This window comes from Hoplias malabaricus, chromosome 14, assembly GCF_029633855.1.
Source record: "Hoplias malabaricus isolate fHopMal1 chromosome 14, fHopMal1.hap1, whole genome shotgun sequence".
Classification (NCBI taxonomy): domain Eukaryota; kingdom Metazoa; phylum Chordata; class Actinopteri; order Characiformes; family Erythrinidae; genus Hoplias; species Hoplias malabaricus.
The window spans coordinates 23,258,903-23,283,673 of record NC_089813.1 but is presented as its reverse complement, the minus strand read 5'-3'; the positions used below and the strand labels follow the sequence as shown (position 1 = coordinate 23,283,673).

The 24,771-nt window shown below is 37.9% G+C and overlaps 2 protein-coding genes across 2 annotated transcripts in view; both read right to left on the bottom strand.

The window, feature by feature from the left end:
* Positions 1-201: 201 nt before the first annotated feature.
* Positions 202-12,807, bottom strand: rab35b (RAB35, member RAS oncogene family b). The gene is made up of 6 exons (XM_066644256.1): positions 12,198-12,807; positions 6,962-7,012; positions 6,590-6,713; positions 3,522-3,646; positions 3,193-3,317; positions 202-2,139 (listed from the first exon to the last, which is right to left on the bottom strand). Exons 1-6 carry the CDS (start codon positions 12,247-12,249, stop codon positions 2,011-2,013), a joined length of 606 nt encoding a protein of 201 aa, XP_066500353.1. The 5' UTR covers positions 12,250-12,807; the 3' UTR covers positions 202-2,010.
* A 3,015-nt stretch (positions 12,808-15,822) lies between these two features.
* gcn1 (GCN1 activator of EIF2AK4) overlaps positions 15,823-24,771 on the bottom strand; it is a 40,488-nt gene continuing 31,539 nt past the window's right edge. The window contains exons 53-58 of the mRNA XM_066643506.1: positions 22,640-22,754; positions 21,388-21,484; positions 19,926-20,074; positions 19,637-19,747; positions 18,393-18,614; positions 15,823-17,428 (exon numbers count right to left, since the gene is read on the bottom strand). Of these exons, the coding sequence (XP_066499603.1) occupies positions 17,303-17,428; positions 18,393-18,614; positions 19,637-19,747; positions 19,926-20,074; positions 21,388-21,484; positions 22,640-22,754 (820 nt within the window). The 3' untranslated portion in view covers positions 15,823-17,302. The remainder of the gene's footprint in view (positions 17,429-18,392; positions 18,615-19,636; positions 19,748-19,925; positions 20,075-21,387; positions 21,485-22,639; positions 22,755-24,771) is intronic.

The window sequence follows — 24,771 nt, the reverse complement described above, 5'->3', positions numbered from 1 at the left end:
CTGGGGAAACTGTCCACATTTCAAACATAATTTCTAATCGGATATGTAAATATTACTCAAGAATTTGTTCTAAATCAGTTATTTGTGACAGCCTTACAGTGAAGTAAACCTACCTCAACAATGTGAAAGACACAGCATCATGTGACCGGGTAATTTTTTCTTGGTCAAAAAAAAACGACTGTAGACAAATGGTATTGTGTCAAATGTTCATCTGTTTAAAATATTTATTATTGGTTCAATTTGTAAGGGGGCAAAATCCAGGTTACATCTCTTTACTCCAGTGTACAGCATAACCACATTTGAAAATGTGTTTCAACCATAGCACAAACACATGCAAGTTTGCATGGATATGTGCGATTATGTATATAATATATATTAAATACATGATGCAAATATATTTATATATACATGAGAAATAAACATCAGCAAAAACTTGTTGCCATGACTCCTTTACTTGGTTGAAGTCGGATCAATGCGTGGGTAGGGAAGTAAATTGCCCATTAATTATGCCAAGGTGCAGGGCCCGGGACGAACGGTGTTTTAGCACAGTGATGATTCAAAGCAATGTGAGCAGATATTTAGGGGAGGTAAGGGCTATTTCGGAGCATGTGGCGGGGCTGGGTAGTTCACCAAAACAAAAACAAGTGTGATCCCCCTAAGTAAATCTATGGGGCAAGTCCCTTGGCATATAATTCCACATTTACAGACTGGACAGAAACCTGGGAAGTATGGAAAATTATCTATTTTTTCCCCCCTTAAACATTTAAATTGAATCATGTGCACTCCTGTATAAACCCTATCAAATACTGTTCTTACACCCCCTTCTTTATTGTTTAGTTCCAATAATTATTTATTTCCCCCATCCCCACTTTCCCCAACAACATGGGTCTATGGCCAGGACAGATCTTAGTCAGGGCTTGTGAATAACTGTAAGACCTTGCCTTTTTATGCTTCAATAATAGGAAGCGAGAACCTTGCAAGAAAAAGGCTTGTATGAGCCAGAACACTGAGCAGCACCGGATGATATGAATGCTCATGATGCTGAAGATCAAGACCCAGTCTATTGACAAGTCCAAGTCAGCAGTCCTGAGAACATTACCATGGCAACAGCTGACAAAAAGAGAGATGGTGCCGTGTGCCATTACACGATGCTCCCATTTACGATCAATGGCAGTAGCACTGTTTTCTTTCTGCTGTGATTTGTAAATGCAAAAAGAGGCCTGAAGCATGGTAAGACTTTTGTGAAATGTCAGCAGGAGGGCTGTATCTAGAGGCTCCAAGGCCAGCCCTATGCAGAGTGGGGGGGCACGCACAAAAAAGACAAACAAAAAACAAAAAAATTTCATGAGTAAATTTGTGTTCAAGGGATGTCTGTCAATACAGAACAGCAATCACTATCAATTGTTTCATTTCTCCTGAAGGTCTCCAAGAATGAAGGATCATCTCATGAGGTGTTGGCATCTACAACAGCTGTTGGCATGTTCAGAGAATGTTCATTAGTTCATGTGGTGGGAGAGAAGGGGGGGGTAAGAAGAAGAAAGTAGTTGCATTTCTCACTATTCCATTCTAGAATGAAAAAAATCTATCCCATCAGACCAAAAACGTAAAGGTGGAGAAAAAAACTCCCGCAACAGAGACATGAAAAGGGAAGAAGGAGGCAAGAAAACCACTGTCACTGTTGAGAAACTCTTAATGCATATATAAATCTGCACATTGCGGTGGCCATGTCAGCTTGCAGGTCCTTCGAGAAAGGAGGAGGTTCTTTTATTAAATACCACATCTGTTGAATTCCACATAAAACTCCTTAATTCTAATAAAATCTGTACATTTGCTTTAAAAAAAAGTCTTTATGATTTGTATTTGTCCAAAAGGGACATCTTTCCGTTTCATTGTTAATGTTTATTTATTAATCTTTCTCTGGTCTTAATATAGTTGATCGTAGTCCTTTTCTGAATTGATTTTGCAGTGAAGGCTGCCGTCTGGGATTGGGTTTTCCCCCCTAAAGATCCATTAGCAACACTTTTTCTTCCGTTTGCTGTTCTTGGTGAGCTTGACAACGTCGTTCTGTTGCTGCTGCTGCTGTTTGGCCACGGATTCTTTCTTTGCCCGTAACACCAGCTCCGTAATGCAGTTAAACATCTGCAGGAAACGTAGAGAGCACACGCAGGGTTACTGCAGCTGACCACGCAATCCATTAACACGCTCCATTCAGTGTTCACATTACAGCATGTGAACCTTCACATGACAGACACATGAACGCTAAATGTAAAACTAGCCTTTAAGCTTGTGAGACCATGTGGAAATATAGAACTTGGCAATAGATGTGGCAGGTAAGTTAGAGCTGCCTCCAAAACAAACCAAAACATTAACAGACAATGCTTAAATAGCCAATAGCTAGTGTTAATGTATTGTTTAATTACACTACGTTTCCTTGGGCTTTGATTTAGGGAGGAAGGTAGGATTTTCACATTTTTAGCCAGATATCTTAAAGCCCAATTCAAATATGTCTATAGGAAAATAATTTATATTAAAATTTATTCTAATGAAAATACTTGTTTTGGGAAATACTTGCTCCCATGCTTTATCAAATATTTACGCTGAAAATTATTCAGTTATGACACAATTATATATTGGTCCCTAATTATACAATTAGGCATTGTCTTTGTCTTTTAATATCCCAATAATAAATATTTAAAAGATTTGTGGAGGGCTGCAATGTAGGTATCCGTTTACAAAATGCAGCCATGATTCAAAAATCACGCCAAGCTTTGTGCTGCTAAACAATGCTCTAAAGTCAGAGAAAATAGTGGCACAGACATGAGCTACAACCCTATTTGTTTATGGTAGATGGAGATTTATTATTAACAAACTATACTCCTCAGTAGCTGGTCACAGCACTGGAGGGAGAATCACTATGTCAGTAATTTCCAAGCACACAAACTAACCTTTGTCCTCATACATTGTTCCATACTGCCATTTCTTAAATGTTTGTTGTAATTAGATCAGAAAAACACAGATTTTGTCTTTACACTGAAGGAGGACTAAGAGATTTAGAATTACAGTTTCCAAGTCCAGTAACAACTAAGGGGACCCGATTCATCAAATCTGGGGTTTTGTTCTTCTCCGTGCACATTCTCAGACGTTTTATAGGGTTTTAAAATATGTCACATCCCCTGAGGCTGCAGCACTCACCTCCTCCACGTTTATGTTCTCTTTCGCACTCGTCTCAAACAGGCGGATGCCCATCTGCTCTGCAAACTTCTGTGCATCATTCGTCTCCACCACTTTCGAATTTGGATCATCGTTCTTATTACCCACTAAAGAGGGTCAAAAAGAGCCAGGATATCAGTCCAAACTTTGCTGAAGATTCAGATATTTTATTGCACTAACTAATGAGAAAATGCAACTAAATATTTCTAAACTACATAAACAAATAAGCTCAGGTATGTTTGAGAAGTAAAAATGACAAATGTTTTATTTAGTAGACATATTCCTACACCATATGATGTAGGTGACCTCACCTAATATTCGACATACGTCATCACAGTTCTGATTAATTTCATGCAGCCAGCGTTTGACATTGACGAACGATTCTGCACTGGTGACATCGTATACTACTATGACCCCATGTGTCCCTCTGTAATACCTAGACAAAGAGAAGAAGAACAGCAACATGAACCAGAATACCATGATAAATTACACTACCCAGCTATTTTTCACAATGTCCACCAGGAGGAGCATCAAGGGTCAGCAACGTCTCTTGCTCCTTTAGCCCTTCAACAGTGAACAGAGGCACAGCCCCAGGGTTCAAACACTACACATACACAAAGAGCCCTTTGATTTTTCTATTTTGTGGTGCTGCTCAAGCCTGTCACGATTCTGACCAAAAAGACAAGAAAGCATACCAGCACTTTATTTAGTTTGCATACAAGACATAGCAACAATGGTCAAAAGTTTTAAAGCATAATATAAAATAAGTTTCCTTATAGTGTGTTAATAGTTACTTTAAGGTTCACCCATTGCAGAGTTTCAAAGCCCCAGTAAAATGTTGCTGTGCCCCAATAAAGTCATGGTGCTAAGTCAATTTTATCCTGGACTATACAAGACGTGCCATGCAAATTCACTACAGGCACTACATTTCCCACAATGCCCCAACATCTTTCTAAAAGCTTAAGCAGTTAACCCTTTCATTCAAAGCCAGTTTACAATCTCAAAATCTGATCTGATTTTTACTGGTTTTTTTTTTTTTTTTTTAAATCTGCACATAAATAAAAATGAATGCAATAATGAATTTCTTTAGTGTCAGTTTATGATTCATTTCACATTCATTGCAAAGTAACATCAACTTTTTTTTTTTTCAGTTAATCAAATTAAGTGTTTTGCTAGAGGCACAGTTGCGCTCCAATGTCTGACTGAAAAGATGTGTTAGCAAAGCTTGTATAATCTACATAGAAAAGCATGAAATAATATTGTACACTATGGAGCAAGTGAATCTGAGCTTACAGTCAATATGTTCACTGCCAAGTGTGCGCTAGAGGGTAGAGTAAACTTATAGATTCTTTTCTGGAGCCATGGTATTTAACTGAATAATGAATTTATTGGGGTTGTAATCAAGAACTAATCATCAAACATCAGCACCTGATCTGACTGCTTGTCCCAGAAAGCATATAAAACCTTCCAAGAGTATTAGAAGGTGCTACTGCAGCAAAGAAAGACAAACAATAAATACCTTAAATTTCAAAAGAAATTCTGAATAAACAGATGTTCACAAAATACTGGCCTCAGTGTACTTGCATTCAAACCCATTAGACTGTGATACAGCACAAGTACACACCCTTAGGCCATAACGATCATTTGTTTCAGTTTCAAAACTGGACTTTGACCAGATTTACTAAAGCCATGCGACAGACCAATGGCATCATTTATGCGTAATCATCAAGACCATTATTTTTCATAAGCTAAACAAAATCGATTTATTAGGAAAACGTTTGTGCTGACATTGATCTACAATCTGTACACTGAGAACTTTAGCTGGGTTCGGATGGAGTGGTCTCAGTCAAGCAAGGGCAGAAGCGGTGCAGCACTAATGAGAGGCTTCAAAAGAATCCCTACAGCATTCAATTAGCAAGCAGCCGAGCCGTGCAGAAAGCCCAGTACAACTTACTCCCAGGGGATATCCACAACACCACACACACAACTTATGAGTTTGGAAATAAATTAATTATTCTTTGGCTTCTGGATAAATGTCTTAATGTACTTCAAGCACAGTGGTCAGAGAAAGGAATATACCTTCTGTGCAGTTATTAACTGAATAAATGCAGGACAAATCCCATATTATTTACGTCTGCTTGATGTAAATGCATTTTTAGTGCATCAAAATAAAATTTATTTAGGCATCAATTTCAACAAATGACTAAAAACATCAGGTGCCGTTACCTTCCAAATATATATTCAAATAAACAAGCTATTAAAATGCATTTTAGCATGGAGCAATATTTAAATTAAGGCTTGTGCTAAATTTGTGTGCAGACAGCAATGTAAGCTTGTTTAGGAAATGTAAATTGAACAAAAATAATTCAAAATATATATTATTTTAACTATAAATTGCTAATTATTGCATATTGCTATCAGCTCAGATTCCAAAATATAGATACATTTCCATACAGTGGAGATATACTAATATAAGAATGAATGCTTTAATAGGTTAAAATGTTCATTTGGGTTGTATGCAAACTAAAATTTCAAAATATATAGTAAAGCAAAGTTTTTCTTTTAAAAACGCTTGTATAAAAAAAGTATTACAAAGCTTGTAATTTCACTTGCCATTCATCATACAGATGAACAGTTCAAGACAAGAAACCAAGACATTACATACATAAACAAACAAAGCTGTGTTATAATCTAATAACTTCACACATCACTGTGACTTCAAGTCCAGTTAATAACTTCACAACTCAGATAGGAAGCGCATCATCTGCCTACACAGCACCTACTGTCATTCCAATAGAGCAGATGACCAACCTCCAAATTTCACAGGGGCTTCATCAAGTTTGATTACAATTTCTTTGTCAAATTAAAAATAAAGCACCAAGATAACAGCATGCTAATTTGTCTAGTGTGTTTCCCATGGGGGCAGGATGTAGCTAAGAGCTTCAATGTCTAAATTCGTTTTGTTTTTGTCATTACAGTTATTTCCAGACAAACAATCTAATCCTTATAATTATGTCATTCACCCTGTTTATATTTACAGTAATAGCAGAATTATTGTGTTTCCCATATGGGCATCTACGACTCGGCTTGTCTGGTTGGTTTATATATATATATATATATATATATATATATATATATATATATATATATATATATATATATATATATATATATATATACACCTCGTTTTGCTCTTTGATATAACCATTAGTTTCAGACAAGCAACTCCAATGTCAACCTCCAATATGCCTTTAACACAAATGGACTTTGTCCCCTTACACCTGAAAGCCACCTAAAGCAGGGATCAGTTCTAGGGATCAGTGGTGCCTTTAAGCCATAATTATGCACTGATGATGTCACAACGTTAGTGGCCACTCACGTGGAAGTGATGGTTCGGAATCGCTCTTGTCCCGCCGTATCCCAAATCTGTAGCTTCACTTTCTCACCATTGATTTCTACGGTACGAATCTTGAAGTCGACTCCTATAGTGGTTATATAGCTGCCTGTAGCACAACACAACACACATACAGATTTAGAGGCCAAAGCTTTTATTTCATTCATTTTTTATGTCATGTCAGTATCAGGATAGTGATCAGTAAAAATCTGTCTGAATAAGCATGTGTATAATTAATTCACCCCCAAAAATTCCCCTTTTCAACATTTGCCTGTGTGATGTCAGGTGATGTGCTCTACATATCCTATAGCCCTATGAACCAGTTACACACTTATCAGAACATGACACACAGCTTACCTGAAAATGTGTTATCTGCAAAACGCAGAAGAAGACTGCTCTTCCCCACACCTGTGCAAAATAGAGAGAGACCGGATTTAAAAGAAAAAAAAAAAAAACCCCAGACAAGTCAAAAAATGCCTGCCTAGACTATCAATAGGCCACTAATATCTGTCAGATGCTGCTGAATGTCTGATATTGAGATGTCACAAGAACCAGTACAATTAGTACAAAATCAATAATAAAATCCTGAAAGCTAAGTATGGAAATATTAAGCGTTTGAGTCCGATGACCAAACAAACCACTGCATCGAAGTCTCAAGAGCCCAGAAGCGACTCACCCAAAGAATACCAGTACTTACCCTTAGGCTGTTCCCTTCAAAACGAGACCAAATTTGAGTCTCTCCATCAAATCATTCGTTAGTAATCCTCATGTTTGTGTAATGAGTACTGGCAAAAGGTTTACAAAAAGTACAAAAAAAAAAAAAAAAAAAAAGGAGGAGGAGGGATAAACAGAGCCATACTTCAGCAGAGTGCATTCGATTTCAGCACCCAAGCAGCGCAAGAGACGACTCAAACAGTTTTATTTGGTAGCCACAAGCTCAAATAACAATAATCAAGACCATAAATATGTTTTCAGAGCTTAGATTTCTTTCACTAGCTGCCTTTATCCCACTGAGACCACAGCCACTCGGTGAAGCTCCCACCTTCCAACACATCTGGCATTTAAAGGGGTAGACTACTGGGTTAGACACAATATTAAACAAAATATATATTTAAAAAGTATATATGTTTTTATTAACTAAATTGCACCTTTTTTCTGGAAAAAGACTTTTTAAATAAAAGCATTATTGTGGTTGACATGCATTTGTTTCATTGGTTTATCGTTTTCAGTTTCATTGGTATCGAAACTGGTCTAAAAATCGTGGAATTTTTCTGGAATTGGTACCGACATAAATTTCTGGTATCATAACATCACTAGTCTGATATCATCATGCATCCTTAGGTTATACAATTCTTAACCATTTAAAGAAATTATCTGCTGCAATCGCTCAGACCCTTGCTAAAGGAGATGGGAAGTGATTAGGGAGTCATCGGGAGACCTGAACAGCTGTAGCCTAGGACTGGCAGGGAGCCAAAAGAGCCTGGCAAGATGTTAGACAAGTGTAATGTCATACAGACACTCATCTTGGGCTAAGTCTTGAATGAAAGGCACTCAGCTGAAGACAAATCCTCTCCAGGCACCTTCTCCAGACTGTCAGGACCAACAGACATGCAAACCTAGCACTTAACAGTGGAAAAACAGAAGTATAACATCTCCTTTGACAGCTGATGCTCTTCACTGAAGAGATAAGTCACTCTGCTCTTTACTGTGGGACAGGGTGTTGAGACAGCCCTGTTAAACATCAGAGACAACAGAGCATGGCCTGTGAAATACACATGCAGGGGAAATCCTGTCTTCACTTATGTTGTGTCCCCTGAGCCAAATTCAAGTGCTGCTAAGAGAAACATTTTTCATTCACTCAGAGAAAATACTTAAGGTGACTGATGCAGATCAGTCTATATGTTTGGTGAATTAAATGGCATCTTTACAACACACCAATATCCAGAGTTTTTGTGGATAATGATGGGGTTGCAAAAGCAGTAATTACAAAATATTTTTTTGAATAAGTACAATTAATTTTCCTCAATATAGTTGGTCCATATTTTATTCTGTAGTAGCACAGAAAAATGCACAGTCCGTTTGTGCAGCTGTTGTGATTCGGTAGTCAAAAATGGGATGTATAAACAGACAGAGGTTTTCGCTGGTACTAATGTTACTAGTTTGAGATATTGGTTTGTGCTGCTTTGAAATCTGAGGGGGATAGGGGAGAAAAAAAATAAAATAAAATAAAAAACACTACACAGTATAAACTGCCAGGATTAGTAAAGTTTATAGAAGATAGTACAATGTGAGTTTGGTGCTTGTTTTAATTATACAAGAAAATATAAATGAAATCAAATAGAGAAATTAAGTTTTACATCTGTAAAAGAATTAGCAGAGAAACTCCAGGGACCAAACTGTGATACACACTGAATAAAGCAACTGGAGCTTAGTGAACAGTAGACGCCATGTATAGCTCTCTTTTACATCCTTAAAGTAAATGTTATTTTAAGGCTATTTGAGTTTTCATTAGAAAATACTGGTTTCATACGAATGTAAAATTTAAACACTGGTGGTTGATTCTTTGACTCAGGAGATATCTAGATAGGTCCTACTTATTGAATCTCTGGCAACTGAACACCATATGCGATCCTCTTCACTACAGTAAGCAATACAGCTTCCAAAAAAGGTGAGCCAGTCTTAGCCCAGAACATGTGGCATGTTAATATTTTCACTTTGTAATGAAAAGTCCTGCAGGGTAGAAGGGCAGGGTGTAATGGGTGGGAGTGTTCATCTGGGTCACCACAGATCCTTGGTATAGAGAAGTTCTACTTAACTATAAATATAATATATTTTTAACATATAACACATTTACCATGAATATTTAAATATATTTAATATTCAAACAAAAAAGATTAGATTTAGCAACATGAAACTGGGGTCAACACTACTTACTGCCAAGTACCCATGGCCACATTTCACATTTTGTACATTAAAAATGTCAAAGCAGTAAACAGCAACCTGTGCAGGATTTTTCTTCTTTAACAAACCACCATAGCAGTGGAAAGCTTCACACATTAATAAACATCCACTAGAGCAAGAGCATCTTCTTTACATCCTCCCACATTAGATTTAGAAACTGATTGCCAGGCAGGTCTAAATGTATTAAATCAATTTTATGTAACCACCAAGATAGCAAAGACAACAATGTTCTTATAATGTACTTATAACTCAATGCTAATTTAAATAAGTATTTTCTTTCACAAAGTAACACATGCATGTACATGTACTGAAGCACGCTTATGAACTGTAAGTACAATGTGAATAAAATAACATAATTCTATCATTTGAGCACTGAAAAATTCGGGTGTACCCCTAGTGTGACATTACTGGTCGTTTACATGTTCTACATAAGGTCTTAATACAAAAGATACTGTCAAAACTGTTGTTGTACTCAGAAAACAGAACTGTAATGGTATTCATCCCCAAAGTATATCATAGTATAGTAGAAGTCAAGAAGTGAAATGGCTGGCAATAAATGAACAGAGATGCTTATGACACTGAAGGGTTAAAACTATGCCAGTGCCACTGTGCCAGGGCCGAGGAGTGACCAAAAATACATTCCTTATTTATACTAGGACAAGCCAGTTTTCACTTCTATACCATAGAACCATACCATTAGGACACTTTAATTAGGCTGGTTCTTGTCTTTGGTCTAAATAATGGGCCACAGTAGGCATTCGACATCTCTGGAACACTGATGCCTGTGTATTACCACAGGAGGGTGTGCAGAGGGCGGCTCCCTGCTATTGTGGACACAGTCTGGAGATGGGCTAGTGCCAGAAGTGATGTATGAAGGGCCAAAGAGCCAAAGACCCACTGTTTAGAGCTATTATAAACGAAATAGCTGCATATTCACTGAACATGAAAAGTGCAAAATATCTTTTCTAAAATTCACACACAAAAATAATAATCATATCTAACCCAGCCAGGGATCTGCCATTAAAGACTTGAACTTCGAAAGAATGGGCTTTAGTCACAGCTGAAAGAGAGCAACTACTCAAAGATACACGAGTCTCCAAACCATAAAAACCACAAACTCAGCTTCAAGAGTTAACATCTACTCAGAGGAAGCCATTAAAAACAGATATCTGCATTTTTCAATGAATTAGTGCTGTGTTAAAATAAACTCACTATTAAAAGACTTGGTGTTAAAGGGCATCCCCATTGATAGATATACACACACACACATTACTACAAAAAATGGAAAGCTAACTTGTTCTGAGTTGTTTGAATATTGTTCATATTTGCAATTAAAGACACAAGAGGTGTGAAGGATATAATTCAGTTTTAAATATTAGAATTGGCAACGTCACACAGTGGTCAACACAGCCTACTGGCCAGCACCCATGGCCACAATTAGAGATACGGATTAAGAGTATGGATTACTGATCTGGTGCTTCAATATTATACAACAGAGCCCCTAATAAGATGTGATTCTGTCCTTCTTTAAACACATCCTATAGGTACGTACACACACACACACACACACACACACACACACACACACACACACACACACTGCCTGTGCCAGTTCAATCAACACCTCATAAAAATCACAAAGTGCCCAGCAATATAGTCAACTCTTCGTCCTGCGAATGAAGTTTTAAAAGCCTAGCCTAATAAAACTACATTTCTGGTTTTGTTACTTGACAAAAGATTAACAAAGCAAGGAAGAGTTAATTATCTGTAACAAATCGCTACCGTTAACAAGGGTTTATGGATGGTATAAAATGGGTTTATTAATGTATATTAGCGGTCATAAATCCTCCGTAAACATTCATATACATAAAATACTAAAAATAAAGTCTACATGACATCTGTTGCCTTTCAAATAGAGAAATTCAGTTTGTAGTAATGTATATCTTAATTGGACACTAGTCATTATATATATAGTAAATTAAAAAAATTGATAACATTTGATAAACCATTAAAACGACTTTTACGAAACATTATGCAGGATTACTGCAACATTTATAAAAAGTCCAAATTTATTAATTAAAAGATACAGCCCTTTGTTACTGTTTAAATATGCAACAGGGAGACAAAATTTCTTAAGACCTAACAAATGTGTAAGCTCTGTTCAGAGCAGCTACTGGGTGAACGTAACGTTAGCGGCGGTTTGTTTTGACCGCTGCGTCTGCGGACGTTTGAACGTACGGAACCTATCTCTGCTACTATTTAGACGAACACGCGTATTTTCATTGAGAGAAAAATGCTTCAATTACAGGACGTAAGATTAAACGTTGTTAACAGTAAGTCACGCGTAAACTTATTATTCATAGAATATATCAGTGCTAGCTCCGGTGAACATATCCGGCCTGTCTGTTTGACTGACTGACTGACTGAATGCCCAACCCAGTTCCAACTCCCCTGGGTTTTTTCAGCGTAAAGCAAAGAGAGATAAACGTAATATCGACTGAAACACTTATTGCAAACCCCACAGTTAGACGGTTCTTAAAGCCCTGAATACGCTCTCATGTTCTAACTCGAGCCCGAGGGCGAAGTCGTAATCAAGGCCCGTTTCCCGTGGTGAGTCCTCGGCCTTTCTTACCGCTGTCACCGATGATGAGCAGCTTAAAGAGGTAATCGTAGTCTCTGGCCATGCCGCTGGTTTGGCTGAAGCTCCACTGCTGCTTAAGCGCTGTGCCGCTCTACCCGCCTCCTTCTCCGCGGCTCATTCGCCGAAGCGCGCTCTTTCTCCTCCTCGCTCTCTCTCCGCACCACTGACACTCAACTCGACGCCAATAACAGCAACAGGACTCTGCTGTCCGTCGGGCTCCACTGTCTTCCACACGGCAGCGGCTAGCGGTTGCTTCTCTTTATTTTCTCTCCACGGGGTTTTGCGGTGTCAGCACTCCTCCCTCTCTCTCTTTATCTACAGGCGGAAACTCCGCTTCCTTCTCTCGGCCGCTTAGCTTTAGCTTCAACCGCTAACTGCGCCCAGCCCTCCACCGGCCTGGCCGCGCTCTCACTGCGCATGTGCGCCCCACGCTTCACTCAGCAACAGTGAAGCCGAGATTGAGTCAATTGCCTGAACCGATTCAATGATTCATTTAGTTATGGCGTCGGATCCATGTCAAATGGAATGTAAAACCATTTAGTGCGAGAAAAACAAAAATAACTGGGCGCGAGCACGTAAAATCGTTTCACGCCCGTAGAAATTATACTTGCACTCGTGGACTGAGAGGAGCCAAGTTAATTTATTTTGGCGCGCGAGGGGGCGGGGTCAGGGACGTTTCTGTCAGCGAATGCTATTGGCTGATGTTTCGTTAGTGCCGGCCTCCGAAAAGCCTTCTCCGGAGCAGTGAGATCTGTGTAGTTGGCAATTCAGTTTCATTTTGAAATGGGGAAAATTGAAAACAGAGACAGTTTACCTATTATACGCTTTCTGATTTGAAAACAGAAATGAAACTATCAAAGAAAATAAACAGGACAATGCCATGACTTTGTGTTTTCTGGGCTGTGCCCTGGCCGACTAGAAACAATTTCTCGGATGCTCTCACAGTGCTGCTGTGTGTTTTAATCAGGAGAATTCCATAAACTACATACCCGTGGATTTTACCCACTGTTTACATCGGGTTCATGTCATAGTGATACAGCCTATGTTACACTTGTGGAAGTTCTAAGTTAATATCCCAGAGTTAAATCAACTTTCTGCTTAAAGAATCTGTGATTTTGGAGCCGACTCCTCATCAGTAAATAGTCATAATTCCACCCACACTCGTGTACAGAGACGTTAAACACCAGTACGGCTTTGGAATAACCACAGGACTGTGCAGGAAATGGGATTTCTGTTTAAGACAGTAATGGAGTCGATTAGAAAGTTTTTAGAACATTTCTTCACAGTTCTAAAAGAAAACACAATTTCTTCCCCATAGCGTTAGACACTGCTGTAATGTGCAGTGTGTACATTTAGTTTAGGGTACGGTTGGAGAAATGGTTTCTAGTCGGCCAGAGCACAGCCCAGAAAACAGTCATGGCACTGGTGGATTTTTCGCGCTCGCGTACGTTTAGAAGTAATTTCTAAGTTAACACACCTTAAGTGGCTCGTGTAAATGGCTTGAACTGTATTGACTGTATTAGAACACTGAAATTCCAAAGAAGAAATGTTCAACCATTACACTGATTGCAAATTTGGTCATATGTATTTAAGCATATAAAAACACATAGGCATGTTATCAAGGTTAAAAGCTTGGCTTTTCATGGAGGGGCTCTTTAAAGCAACTTTTTCATAAATCATTATTTAGTTTTTCCATTAGGGTGGTAGAGTGCCACTACAGTTGTCACTGACACACAGTTCCAGAGTCCAGGGATCTTGGGTTTGAACCTCACCTCTGGTCCCCACAGTCCAAACATACATCTTGGTAGGTCGAATGGGTATGCAACATTATCCATACATGATTGTATAATGCTCCGCCATGGATGCCCTGTATAGTGTGTGCTCCTGCCTTGTACGCCAAGGTTCTGAATAGGCCTTGTACGCCAAGGTTCTGAATAGGCTTCAGCCATCCCCTCATAACCAGAAAGGAAGGGGAAAAAATATGATTTATTTAATTGTGATGTGTCACTGACCTGTAACAGGGGAATAGAGCATCTGTCATTACTACTATGGGCTCAGCACTGCAGAACTGCACTATGTAACCTTTTTGGCTAGGGAAACACTCTCAACCCCATCCACCTGTGACATGTGATACCATGCATGAGGTTTCACCATTTCTGGTTCCAATCTTACCTTTGGTCCTGTATCATACATTCATAAGACATGTTTATAGCTTGAATAAAGCAGAATGTCTCAATCAACTATGTAATCTCAGTTCTGGAGTTTAGAAAAAAATGACGCACTCATTCTGATCTGTGGGAGCTGCGTTGCAGCTAACTGAGCTTGTTCATCTCTGGTGCGTAGAGAACCATCCCCCCTGATCATGACCAGTTCTGGTGTTCTGACATTAGTACAGTGCTGTAAATATGAATTATACTAGGAGAGCCTTAGGAGGAAAAACTAATCCTACCTAATGTTCCTTTAAGAGACCAGGTTGACTGAAACTGTGAGGAACCCAGGTCAGTTTAACAAGTACGTTTTGTTTCAACAAGCCCAATAAACTGCACTGCTGGAGCTATAGACATATGGTGTGTTCTCCCTGTGTCTGTGTGGGTTTTCTCCCAAGCTCCAAAAACACACGTTGGTAGGTGGATTGATGACTCAAAAGTGTCCGTAGGTGTGAGTGAATGTCACCCTGTGAAGGACTGGTGCCCCTGCCTTGCACCCAGTGATTCCGTGTGGGATCCGGACTCACCGCGACCCTGAACTTGATAAGTGGTTACAGACATTCAATGAATAGTCTAAAGCAGTAATGTACACCTATCAGCCATAACATAAAAATGACCTTAATTCTACATTTATTGTCCATTTCATCAGCTCCATGTAATGTAATGTGCACTTTGTAGCTCTATAATTATAGAATGTAATTTTAAGCAGGTCACTACTCAATATTCAACCAACAAAACTATCCAGCCATCAACATCCTGTGACAAGGATCTCCTATAGTACACAATATATGATATTTAAAGACTCCAGTAGTACATCCTTTGTCTGTTCCACTCATACCAGCACAACACAAACATGCCAAGACATCCTGTGTCAAACATGTGTCCCTGGACAGTTGAGAACGACCCATCACTCAAATAATACTTGCAGTGTGTTTGTCCTGACCCATGAATTACAGGGTGAAATGGGGCTGACAAAGGATGCAAAGCCATAGATAAGGCTACCATCTGTAATTGGAGAACTACAAAGTTCACCTATATAAAAAGTGGAGCTCACAAACTTGGCAAAACTGTAGAAATAACTTCTTTTTTTTTTTTTTGGCTGATTAGTGAAATCAGTGAATAGCAAAACTTAACAACTCTCACCTTTGTACAATCAAACACAAAGCCACATACTTCCTGAGAAGCCTGAAGAAAGTTAAGACGACTTTCTACACCTTAGTCAGCATACTGATGAGCTGGATCAAGATGAAAGTATGCAAGGTACTATGAGCATGACAAAGATGGCTTAGATCATACATTTGTTAATGATTCATCTAGCTTAGCCACCAAACATTTGCACAGTATAACATCAAAAGCCAGAGTATTTCAGACATTTCCTTTACAGCACACAAACTGAGTTTTCATCATTCCCATTATTCCAGGCTAGTTGTCTTGGATTTCCAAACTTGGGTACATTCATTCATTCATATTCGGTCATCATCCAGTTCACGGTTATGGTGGGTCCAGAGCCTACCTGGAATCATTGGGCACAAGATAGGGTCACACCATGGACAGGGTGCCAGTCCATTACAGGGCATGACATTCATGCATTCACTCATGCTTATGTGCAATATCACCAACCAGTTCACTTACTAATATATGTTTTTGGATTGAGGGTGAAATCCCATGTAGATGGGTTCCAGTAAGACGCAGACTGTAGCTTGTTTGTGATTGAAGTTGAACTTGCTTGTAAGCTTTTATTCATGGTTTGAATTACCACAGAATCCATATGAAATTCAAGCTGTTTAGTTTTATAACACTCTCAGCACGTGTGTTTTATGCAGTTAGCCAGCATCTCTCTTTGCAACATCCTGTGCACGAGCATGAATGCCCCAAGTTGTTGCTTGGCTGGAGTAGTTTTTTGGTGTTGGGTCTGAGTCATTTTCGTTTCCCCATTTACTGAGCCTGGGCTGTGTACCAACACCTGAATTTTTTAAAGTGTGCAGACAGACTGGAGAGCTGCTGAATGGCGAGGAAACATTCTCTGAATTTTACCAAAAGTCCACTGGATTAAAATCATACACTGCACCTTTAACACCAGTTTGAGTAATGGTCAAATGCACCATGCACCAGTATTTTCTGATATCTGCTCAATACTGATGCCTGGCATTAGAGTGGTGCCATGACAAACTTATTTGGTATATTGTCTGTTGTTGTATTTCTCTGATTATTCTCATCTTATTTCTTGCTTCCTATATTTAACATGAGGAGTATTTGTTATCCCACCGGCAAAATATCAGCTTCTCTAAAGTAAAGGCAACTTAAGAGCATGTCATGTTATCAACATTTCTTTAGTAACCTTTTGAAGTCAAAGAATCTATTAAATCAGGACTTTTATTTATGTATAATAACCAAAATTAAAAGATATAGCACTGATAATGAAATCAGTGTCTCATCCTTTGGATGGTCAACCTCTCAACAAACAGAAAGAGAAAAACCACATTACAAGGATGTGGAAAAAAGCAGGAGGAAGTAGACACTGGTGCTCTTCATGTCAAACAAAACCAAAAGGGGATTCAGAATTAATTATTTTAAAAAATTGGCACAAAAGATATTTAATTTTTTGCTTTCCAACCGTTTGAGTTTAAATAGTTAAAACATAAAACCCATCAAATTATTATTAAACAAACTCCTTAGTTTAGTTGTCAACTAGTGATTATCTGTGGTGCTTTCTCTTCTCAAAAATCACATGGTCATTTAAAGTTAACATGGGGGAAACGTGCATGTGTGTGTTGTAACTGCATCACTTAGAAAGCAGATGCAAGAATCTCATTTATTCATTGGTCTGTTCTTTGAGAACATTATTGACTACATAACTGTATCCCAGAGACGGAGAGCTCATCAGGCAGATCATGTAAGGATGGTGTCATCTATTTCTTCATTGGAGTCAGGCAGGCCAGAGATTTTCTTCAGGGACCGGCGGTAACATTCAGATAGCAGCTCATTACTGGCTGAATCGAGAATGGCACTGATACTCTGAAATTAGTAAAAACAAAAACAAACAAAAATTACTACAGTGAACTTAAGGTAGTCTCATGACAGTGACACTATACATGTGTGTAAAATATAAAATGCAGCAAAACCTGCTGCTGCAAAATATTTTAAAAATGACACTTTCCACAAAGATTATTGTAGTTAATTTACATTTGATTAACATAAAAAAAAAAATTCTCTTTTGCATGTGCAAAATATTGAGTCTATTCTGGTTAGGGCAATATCACCCACCCCCAATTCTGGTTGTATAAACCTGGAACTTAATGTGTTAGGCTTTAATGTGTTTGTTAGGAATGATTATGTATGTCAGCAATGTCATCTTACAACAGAGTGTAATAAATTCTCTGACTCTTTGTACTGACACTCAACAACAAAGGGCAAATGTAGTTAGGATCTGAAATTATGTTTACAAAACAGGCAAAAGCTATAAAGAGAATTCAGAATGCTTCTTGCTCTCAATTTACTGTATCTGAAATGTCTTTAAATATACCAGAACTAGTATTCTCTCTGGAAATACAAAGCTAAACCCAACTATGACAGCAAAAGGCAGAACATATCAAAACATTCAAATCAAGATGGTAGAGTCTGCATTTAAGTCATGAGTTAATGACATGCTCGATTATAATTCCAAGTCAATATAACCTAGCTGATAATAATAATAAAAAACAAACAAAAAAACCTTTTGGATTTTAATTAGTTATTATTTTTTTTAATTAGTTTAAAAGGGACTACATAAAGAAATTCAAAATGTATATTTATAATTTATTTGATGAAAATAAATACATAAAATCTAATATAAAGACTTATTGCTTACTACAAAAGACTTTTGCAAGATGCAGTATCTGTTAAAGGAGGTGTTACTAAATACTGAATTTGTAAGTAACCAAACCAAACAATTGTGTGATAAGTGACTTACATCACTATCCTGGGAATATGTGGAACCCACCTGCATGCCCTCCTCTCCCTGGCGGAGCCGGAGCAGGCTGACAATAGTATGTTCACTCTGAGCTCGAACGCTGGTGTTCTTGTCTTTGGTGTTGTCCAGCAAGGCTTTAATAAGGGGCTTGACAAGACTGGGCTCCAGGGCTGGAGTGTCTGCCTCTTTACACACCCACCATAGCACTCTCTCCGTCACCAGGCGGATATCACTCGATTGGTTCTGGAGACACTGGAGGACAAGGCAGAGCACAAAGATATCTGTTTTTATCTGTTTAAAAAAGGCTGTGCATCATCTTCCTTTATTAATCCCAACACATGGCTGTGATCAACATTTTAAAAATATATTTTAGTTAGCGTATTGGTAAAAATGAACTAAAACGTGAATCATTTACATAATGATGTAATCAGAACTGAGCAGAAATATTTATATTTAATTTTTATGGGAGTTTGGCCAAGTGTGGACATTTAGAATGAACAAATATATTTTAAATAGCCCACTGTTTATCTAAACCTGTTGGACTGACATTAATTTATAATATTAAATTGCCACACATTATTGGTATTTTACAGTATTTAAAAAATTATTCTATCAGCACCAAAAATTTCATAGGGGTCAGAACATGCTTTTATACTTTTTTTGTATTTAAGTCAGAGATTGTAGGCAGCTGCATTTAACTAATTCTGGTTTGTGAACCTTAAAAATCATAACTGATGTCAAAAATGTGAGACATCCCACAAAATAATTTTCTACGCTTCATCATTGTTAGTCCTCACGCTACACAATCCACCCTGAAGTAAACACCACACACCTTCGCCTTATGCCCAACAGATGTCCCCTGTCCTCAAAAACAAGAATTTTCTCTTGAGAGGTCACTTCTCAAGAATATTCATCTAGGTAACACGTTCATTCTTTTTGTTTTCAGTACAGAGAAACAGCCCATAACCCTAGTTTAGCTTTCATTGGTTTATGATCAATAAAGCATGACTTCAACGCTGCGCTTCACACCAGGATTCTGAGTCTTCAAATATTGAATGTTTCATAATTAGGATTCACAACCGGAGCAGCCCCAAATGCACTGGGAGAACACTGGGGTAAAGTTTCATGTATGGACTCCCCACACTATAGGATAATCCTGGATGATAATCATTTAGGACCAGCATGAAAAGGGCCAGACCCACAACTACAGGTGTGCAGCGTGACAAGCTTAATCCACACAAGAAGGAAGAAATCAAACAGAACTGAATGCTAACTTTGACAAACTGAGTGATGATGCGAGGTGAAACAGCTTCCCCTCCTGATGATCTGAGCTGATGACTCATGAGGTAACCCATCGCCCTGATCCCACTGCAAGCAATAGGAATCTGCAGAGAGAGAAGTGATGAGAAGGCCAGAAATGAGGGGAAGAAAGTTCGCATAAAAGACATGCAGTGTTTGCACTTAATCCTCTACTGACATTAAATACATGTATAATATTTTCCTCATTTCCATGTCAATAAAGTAAACAACTGAGAACAGAATGGTAAAGTAGCTGTAAATTACTCTGTCTGCAGTGGCACTGGATAACACTGCCTCCAGCACAGCTGAGCTGTATTCCAGAGTACAAAGCTGTTCGGGAGCAGATTTCACAGCTAAAGCCAGAGCCAAGCAGCGGCCGTGACGCACCATCCAGTCCACCCCTGACATGTCCGCTAAGGGAGAAAAGTTCAACAAGATGAGTGAAAATGTGTTTCATGTGCACAGCAGGAAAGTGTCTGGACTACACATACAAGATTTTTAATATTACAAAATGTGACTTAATTTTGAATGCTGGACAATGTAATAAAGTTCCAAAAATAGTAAAAAGAACATATATCATTACAAAAACACAGGGGTAACATTGTTTAAATCTATTGTTTCTTAAGCCCTATTTGGATGGAATTAGTTTTAAGTGAGGAGATGATGTAACTTAATTTAATCACAGGACATCAGTAATATTTATGAAGGGCTTGCACTGGATAAAAAAATCTTGGTGTACATGACAGAGAAAGGAGTTGCCATTTGATCCACTCATTGCTCTCACACCACTTTCAGCACTGCAGAGACACTGACATGATAGTAGAATGTTTTCATGCTTACAGTGCTATTGTTTTTAGACTGCCTTCAACAACCTTGTCAACTACTTCAACAACTACTTTATAACAGGTGAGATGATGATGATGTGCGAAATAAATCAATAAATGCACTCAATATTAATGTGTAATAAAGGATTAAAAGTATTATAAGTGCTAGTAGAAACTGTTTAATGGAGTACATTTATGACTAGAATACACATTCATAACACATCTGTATTCATATGTTTCACCCCGTGCATGTTGACTGACAGCAGTCTAAAATCTCCAGTATCACTGTGTGTATGTTTTTAAACTGTGTGGATCAGACACAGCAAAAATTACACTACGTCAGTGTAACTGCAGTGCGGAAAATGACGACAGAAATAGAATAATAATTTAGAATCTTCCATCTGTTATTTACACCAAGATTTCTTATCCAGTGTGAATTCACCATAAACATTACTGATATCCTGTGGTAAAATTAAAATACCCCAGTGCTCCATGTAAAACTAATCCATCCAAATAGGGCTCTAAAACTTGCATCCAACAAAATGTAAACCCTTACAACCCACTGTGTCTTTTTTTTACCTTATATCAGCTTACGTGTCAATGAAGTATACACACCACAAAAAAGAAGTGAAATCACATATTTTACCACATTTTTTCCTCTGTAATTTGTACACAATTCTCATCTTCTCTTTTTAACTTTATTGTACAAAATAAAAAGCATGAAGTTTAACTACACTCAATATGTAACTTTTAAGCAACTTTACTTTTACTTTTAAGTAACTTTTAAGATTGAGCATATCAACCAAATTCTTTTTTTTTTCTTTTTAATTCTTTAAAACAGTTGTTTTCTGCTTCTTTATTCTGTCTTCAGTGAATGCAGGTACACTGCTGTGTGCACTTACCAAGGATATGCTGCTGTAACACTGTCTTTAACTCCTCCTCAGACAGGAAGGCACACAATACACCAACACACCCTGCAGAGGCCATACGTGTAGCATCCTACACACACACACACACACACAAAAGCTAAGATGACACACTTACTGGACCACATCCTGAGCTGTCTCATACCATATTTGAAGATAAGTGTTCAGTTGACATTACAAGTTTTACTCTCACCACAGAGGTTTGAACCTTTTTGTTTTCCATACTTTACCAATGGATGATGGAAAATATTACATCAAATAAATGAAAATGATAACAATAAGTTTAAAAACAAAGTTTTTAAAATAGTACCATTATCAATGCAATTGCTACCTCAACAGGTTAACTAGTAATTATGACTTGAGTAATTCTGGTTCACCTGCTGTCTCTGGATTAAAAGCAAAATCAATTCATGACTTCACATAGGTTTGTAAATATATGATGGGCCATGCGAAGTAGATTCACAAGCTGGATATGGCTTGTGGGCCAGTAGAGACCAACTGATTGAAGTGTACAGCAAATATCAGTGAGAATGTGTTGACAGCAGAATTTACTGATGCCAGTTGGGAAGAGAATTGGCATGAGGGGGTATTCACAGGTGGCATATGACTTCTGGGCCAGTAGTTGAGATGTTCTGATGCACATTACAGCCTACATAAGTGAGAATGGATTGCAAAATTGAATTTAATAAGGCACCTGAAAAGAAAACAGCCATTATATGCGCAGTGCATGCACACACAACATTCAGTTATTTATAGGATTTGTCAGGATATTATCAGTAAACGCAACATATGTTTCTGGTTATTGTTATTCAGCCTACTGGCAATTGGAGGAAAGGCTGACCCGGAATATTTGGAATAAACAGCTGGAAGTTGTAGAAGCAGAGCTGAAATATTTGAGCATAAGATTTATAAATCACCAAGTGAAACACAAATGACAACCCCCTAAACGCAATCTGTTCAACATGACTGATTCATGCAATGGTCTACTAAAATTAATGTGTGTTTGTATGTGTATAGGGAGGTAAACAGTGATAGTGGCTTGTCTGCAGAAAATGTGGGATGTACAACAGTGAAGGCCATGGGGTAAAAGCAGTTGCCAGAAGGATTGTCAGAAATGATGCAGTAAGATGCTGCTGGTGTGAATTGTGATTATTTTAATATTTTCCTATAAATTATATTTAAAATAACTAAACCAGAAAAACAGTGCCCCAAGAGTGGGCTTTCATACCTCATCATGGCCCAGCATTCCTAGCAGAGTGGTGGTGATGTTCTTCCTGATGGTGGGGTCAACCTTTGCCCCAGCGCCTTGAATCACAAACCTCAGGGCTTGCAGCATTGTCTCCCTACAACCCATACCAGAACGTTACAACAGAGTTAGCATAGTGGGGGGCCCACCAAAAAATAAAAATAAAAAAAATAAAAAAACTACAACAGTGAAACCTTGCATTTTCCCAAATACAAGCCGGTCGATTTTTTGCTTTATGATGCAGGCTGAGATCGGAGTTACGAATTAGCGAGCTTATGCCACCTACTAATAGGTAGCCCAGTAAGCGTTCTGTTCACGTGGTTATCTTGCCATGCAAGCATCTGTCATATTGCTGTTTTTTGTAGCGAGTAAGTTAAGCGATAGAGCATGAAAAGAAAACCTCCCCCAACCTTCTCCGCCAATCTCCTCCACATCCACCAGCATCTTCATCTGATCTTCAAGGTAAATACACTTAATAGAACTAGTTTATTTTTTATATTCTCTTTTATCATGTATTATTATTGTTTTATACATTATTTGTTATTTATAAAGTAAAATTTTCTTATTTAAAAATAAAAGAATGTGGTTTTGGGGGCTTTAACGCATTAATAGCATTTCTATACATTTTAATGGGGAAATTTAATTTGATAAACAAGCAAACTGAGTAACAAGCTCAGTCACAGGACGAATTTAACTCGTAAGTCAAGATATTATTGTATATAACTTTGTTTTATTTAATTGCCAATAAACTACAATTCAATTTTAATAGAAATAGGTTATCAGTTGTTGGCTCAACAGGCAATTGGCTCTGCTAAAAATTCCTACAAAAAAATTAAGTTTGAAGATAAAAATAATTTTTGGGCACTTTGTCATTTAGAGAGCAATATCACAACAAAAATAGTGTGCTATATCAAAAGCAAACATCCAAAAGCGATAAGACAATCTAGTATTCAACCATGCCATCAAATAGAACAACCATATATGTCACTGCACATCCCAAACTTAACCCATTAAGAATAGAATGGACATAGGTGAAGAGCACTGATAAACATTAGTATTCACCTTGCTCTGTAGCTGTACCAGAAGCCAAACTCCTGCTGAAGAAAACACTGCCCAAAGCATGATAATTCTCCTTCCACAATTAATGGATTTCAAATGAGATCAGGATTTAAAAAAAATAAAAGGTTGAGTTCAACCTTGTTGTTACCTTGTCACAAATGGTCTTGAGGACAGTTATTTTACAACTTCCACATTTAAGCTTATATATATATATATCTTTTCATATTAGGATAATTTTAAATTTGAATGTGACTTTGAAATTTTATGTTATTTAAGTTTGATCTCTACTATAGAACCATCAGTTGCCTAGATGTTTGCCTATAAAGCCAAGAATATCCCTGCACCTCCATACATTAATGTCAATTGTTAAAACCTGATTCATCCCTTGAGTGCTTCATGCATAATGCTCATGCCCAAAATGCGTAGTCCCACGCTGTGTTCAAATGCAGCCTGAAGATTCATGCCTCCATACAGCATTTAAATCGATAAAAATCCTGTACATATAAAACATCTGGAAATGTATTGTGCTGAATTGTTTCTTTTTCTGATACAATAACACAGACTGCAGCTTTGTATTGCACGTACATGTATTGTGTATTTCTGTATAAGGTCCAAATTAGACAAGTGGTGTTCTAGTTCAATAGCAATTGCAAAAGGGCTGTCCAAAATACCATTTTTAGGTATTTGGAGCTTTGCCCGTAACATTTGGTGGGAAGGTGGGTCGGGGTTCCATATTGCTAACTTGTGCATACACGGTGCCACTAAGAGCACAGAGATTACACGTTAATCAGAGCTTCACGAGAGTGGTCCGGTCTAATTTCAGGTATAAAGTTGACAAAATGAAGTGCAATTTCATGCATTTGTTTGTAGTTTACTGAAGCATGTTAGGCTCTTTTAGGTTTCATTTAGGACTTATGTTGACAAGACTGAATACAGACTTTGTTTTTTAAACTACTGTACAGTCTGAATACTGGTGGAGTGGAGCTTAGCCTTTATTGATAGCTACATTTATCAAAAGAAAAGTTTGGAATAGTAAACTGTCAAAAAGGAAGTGA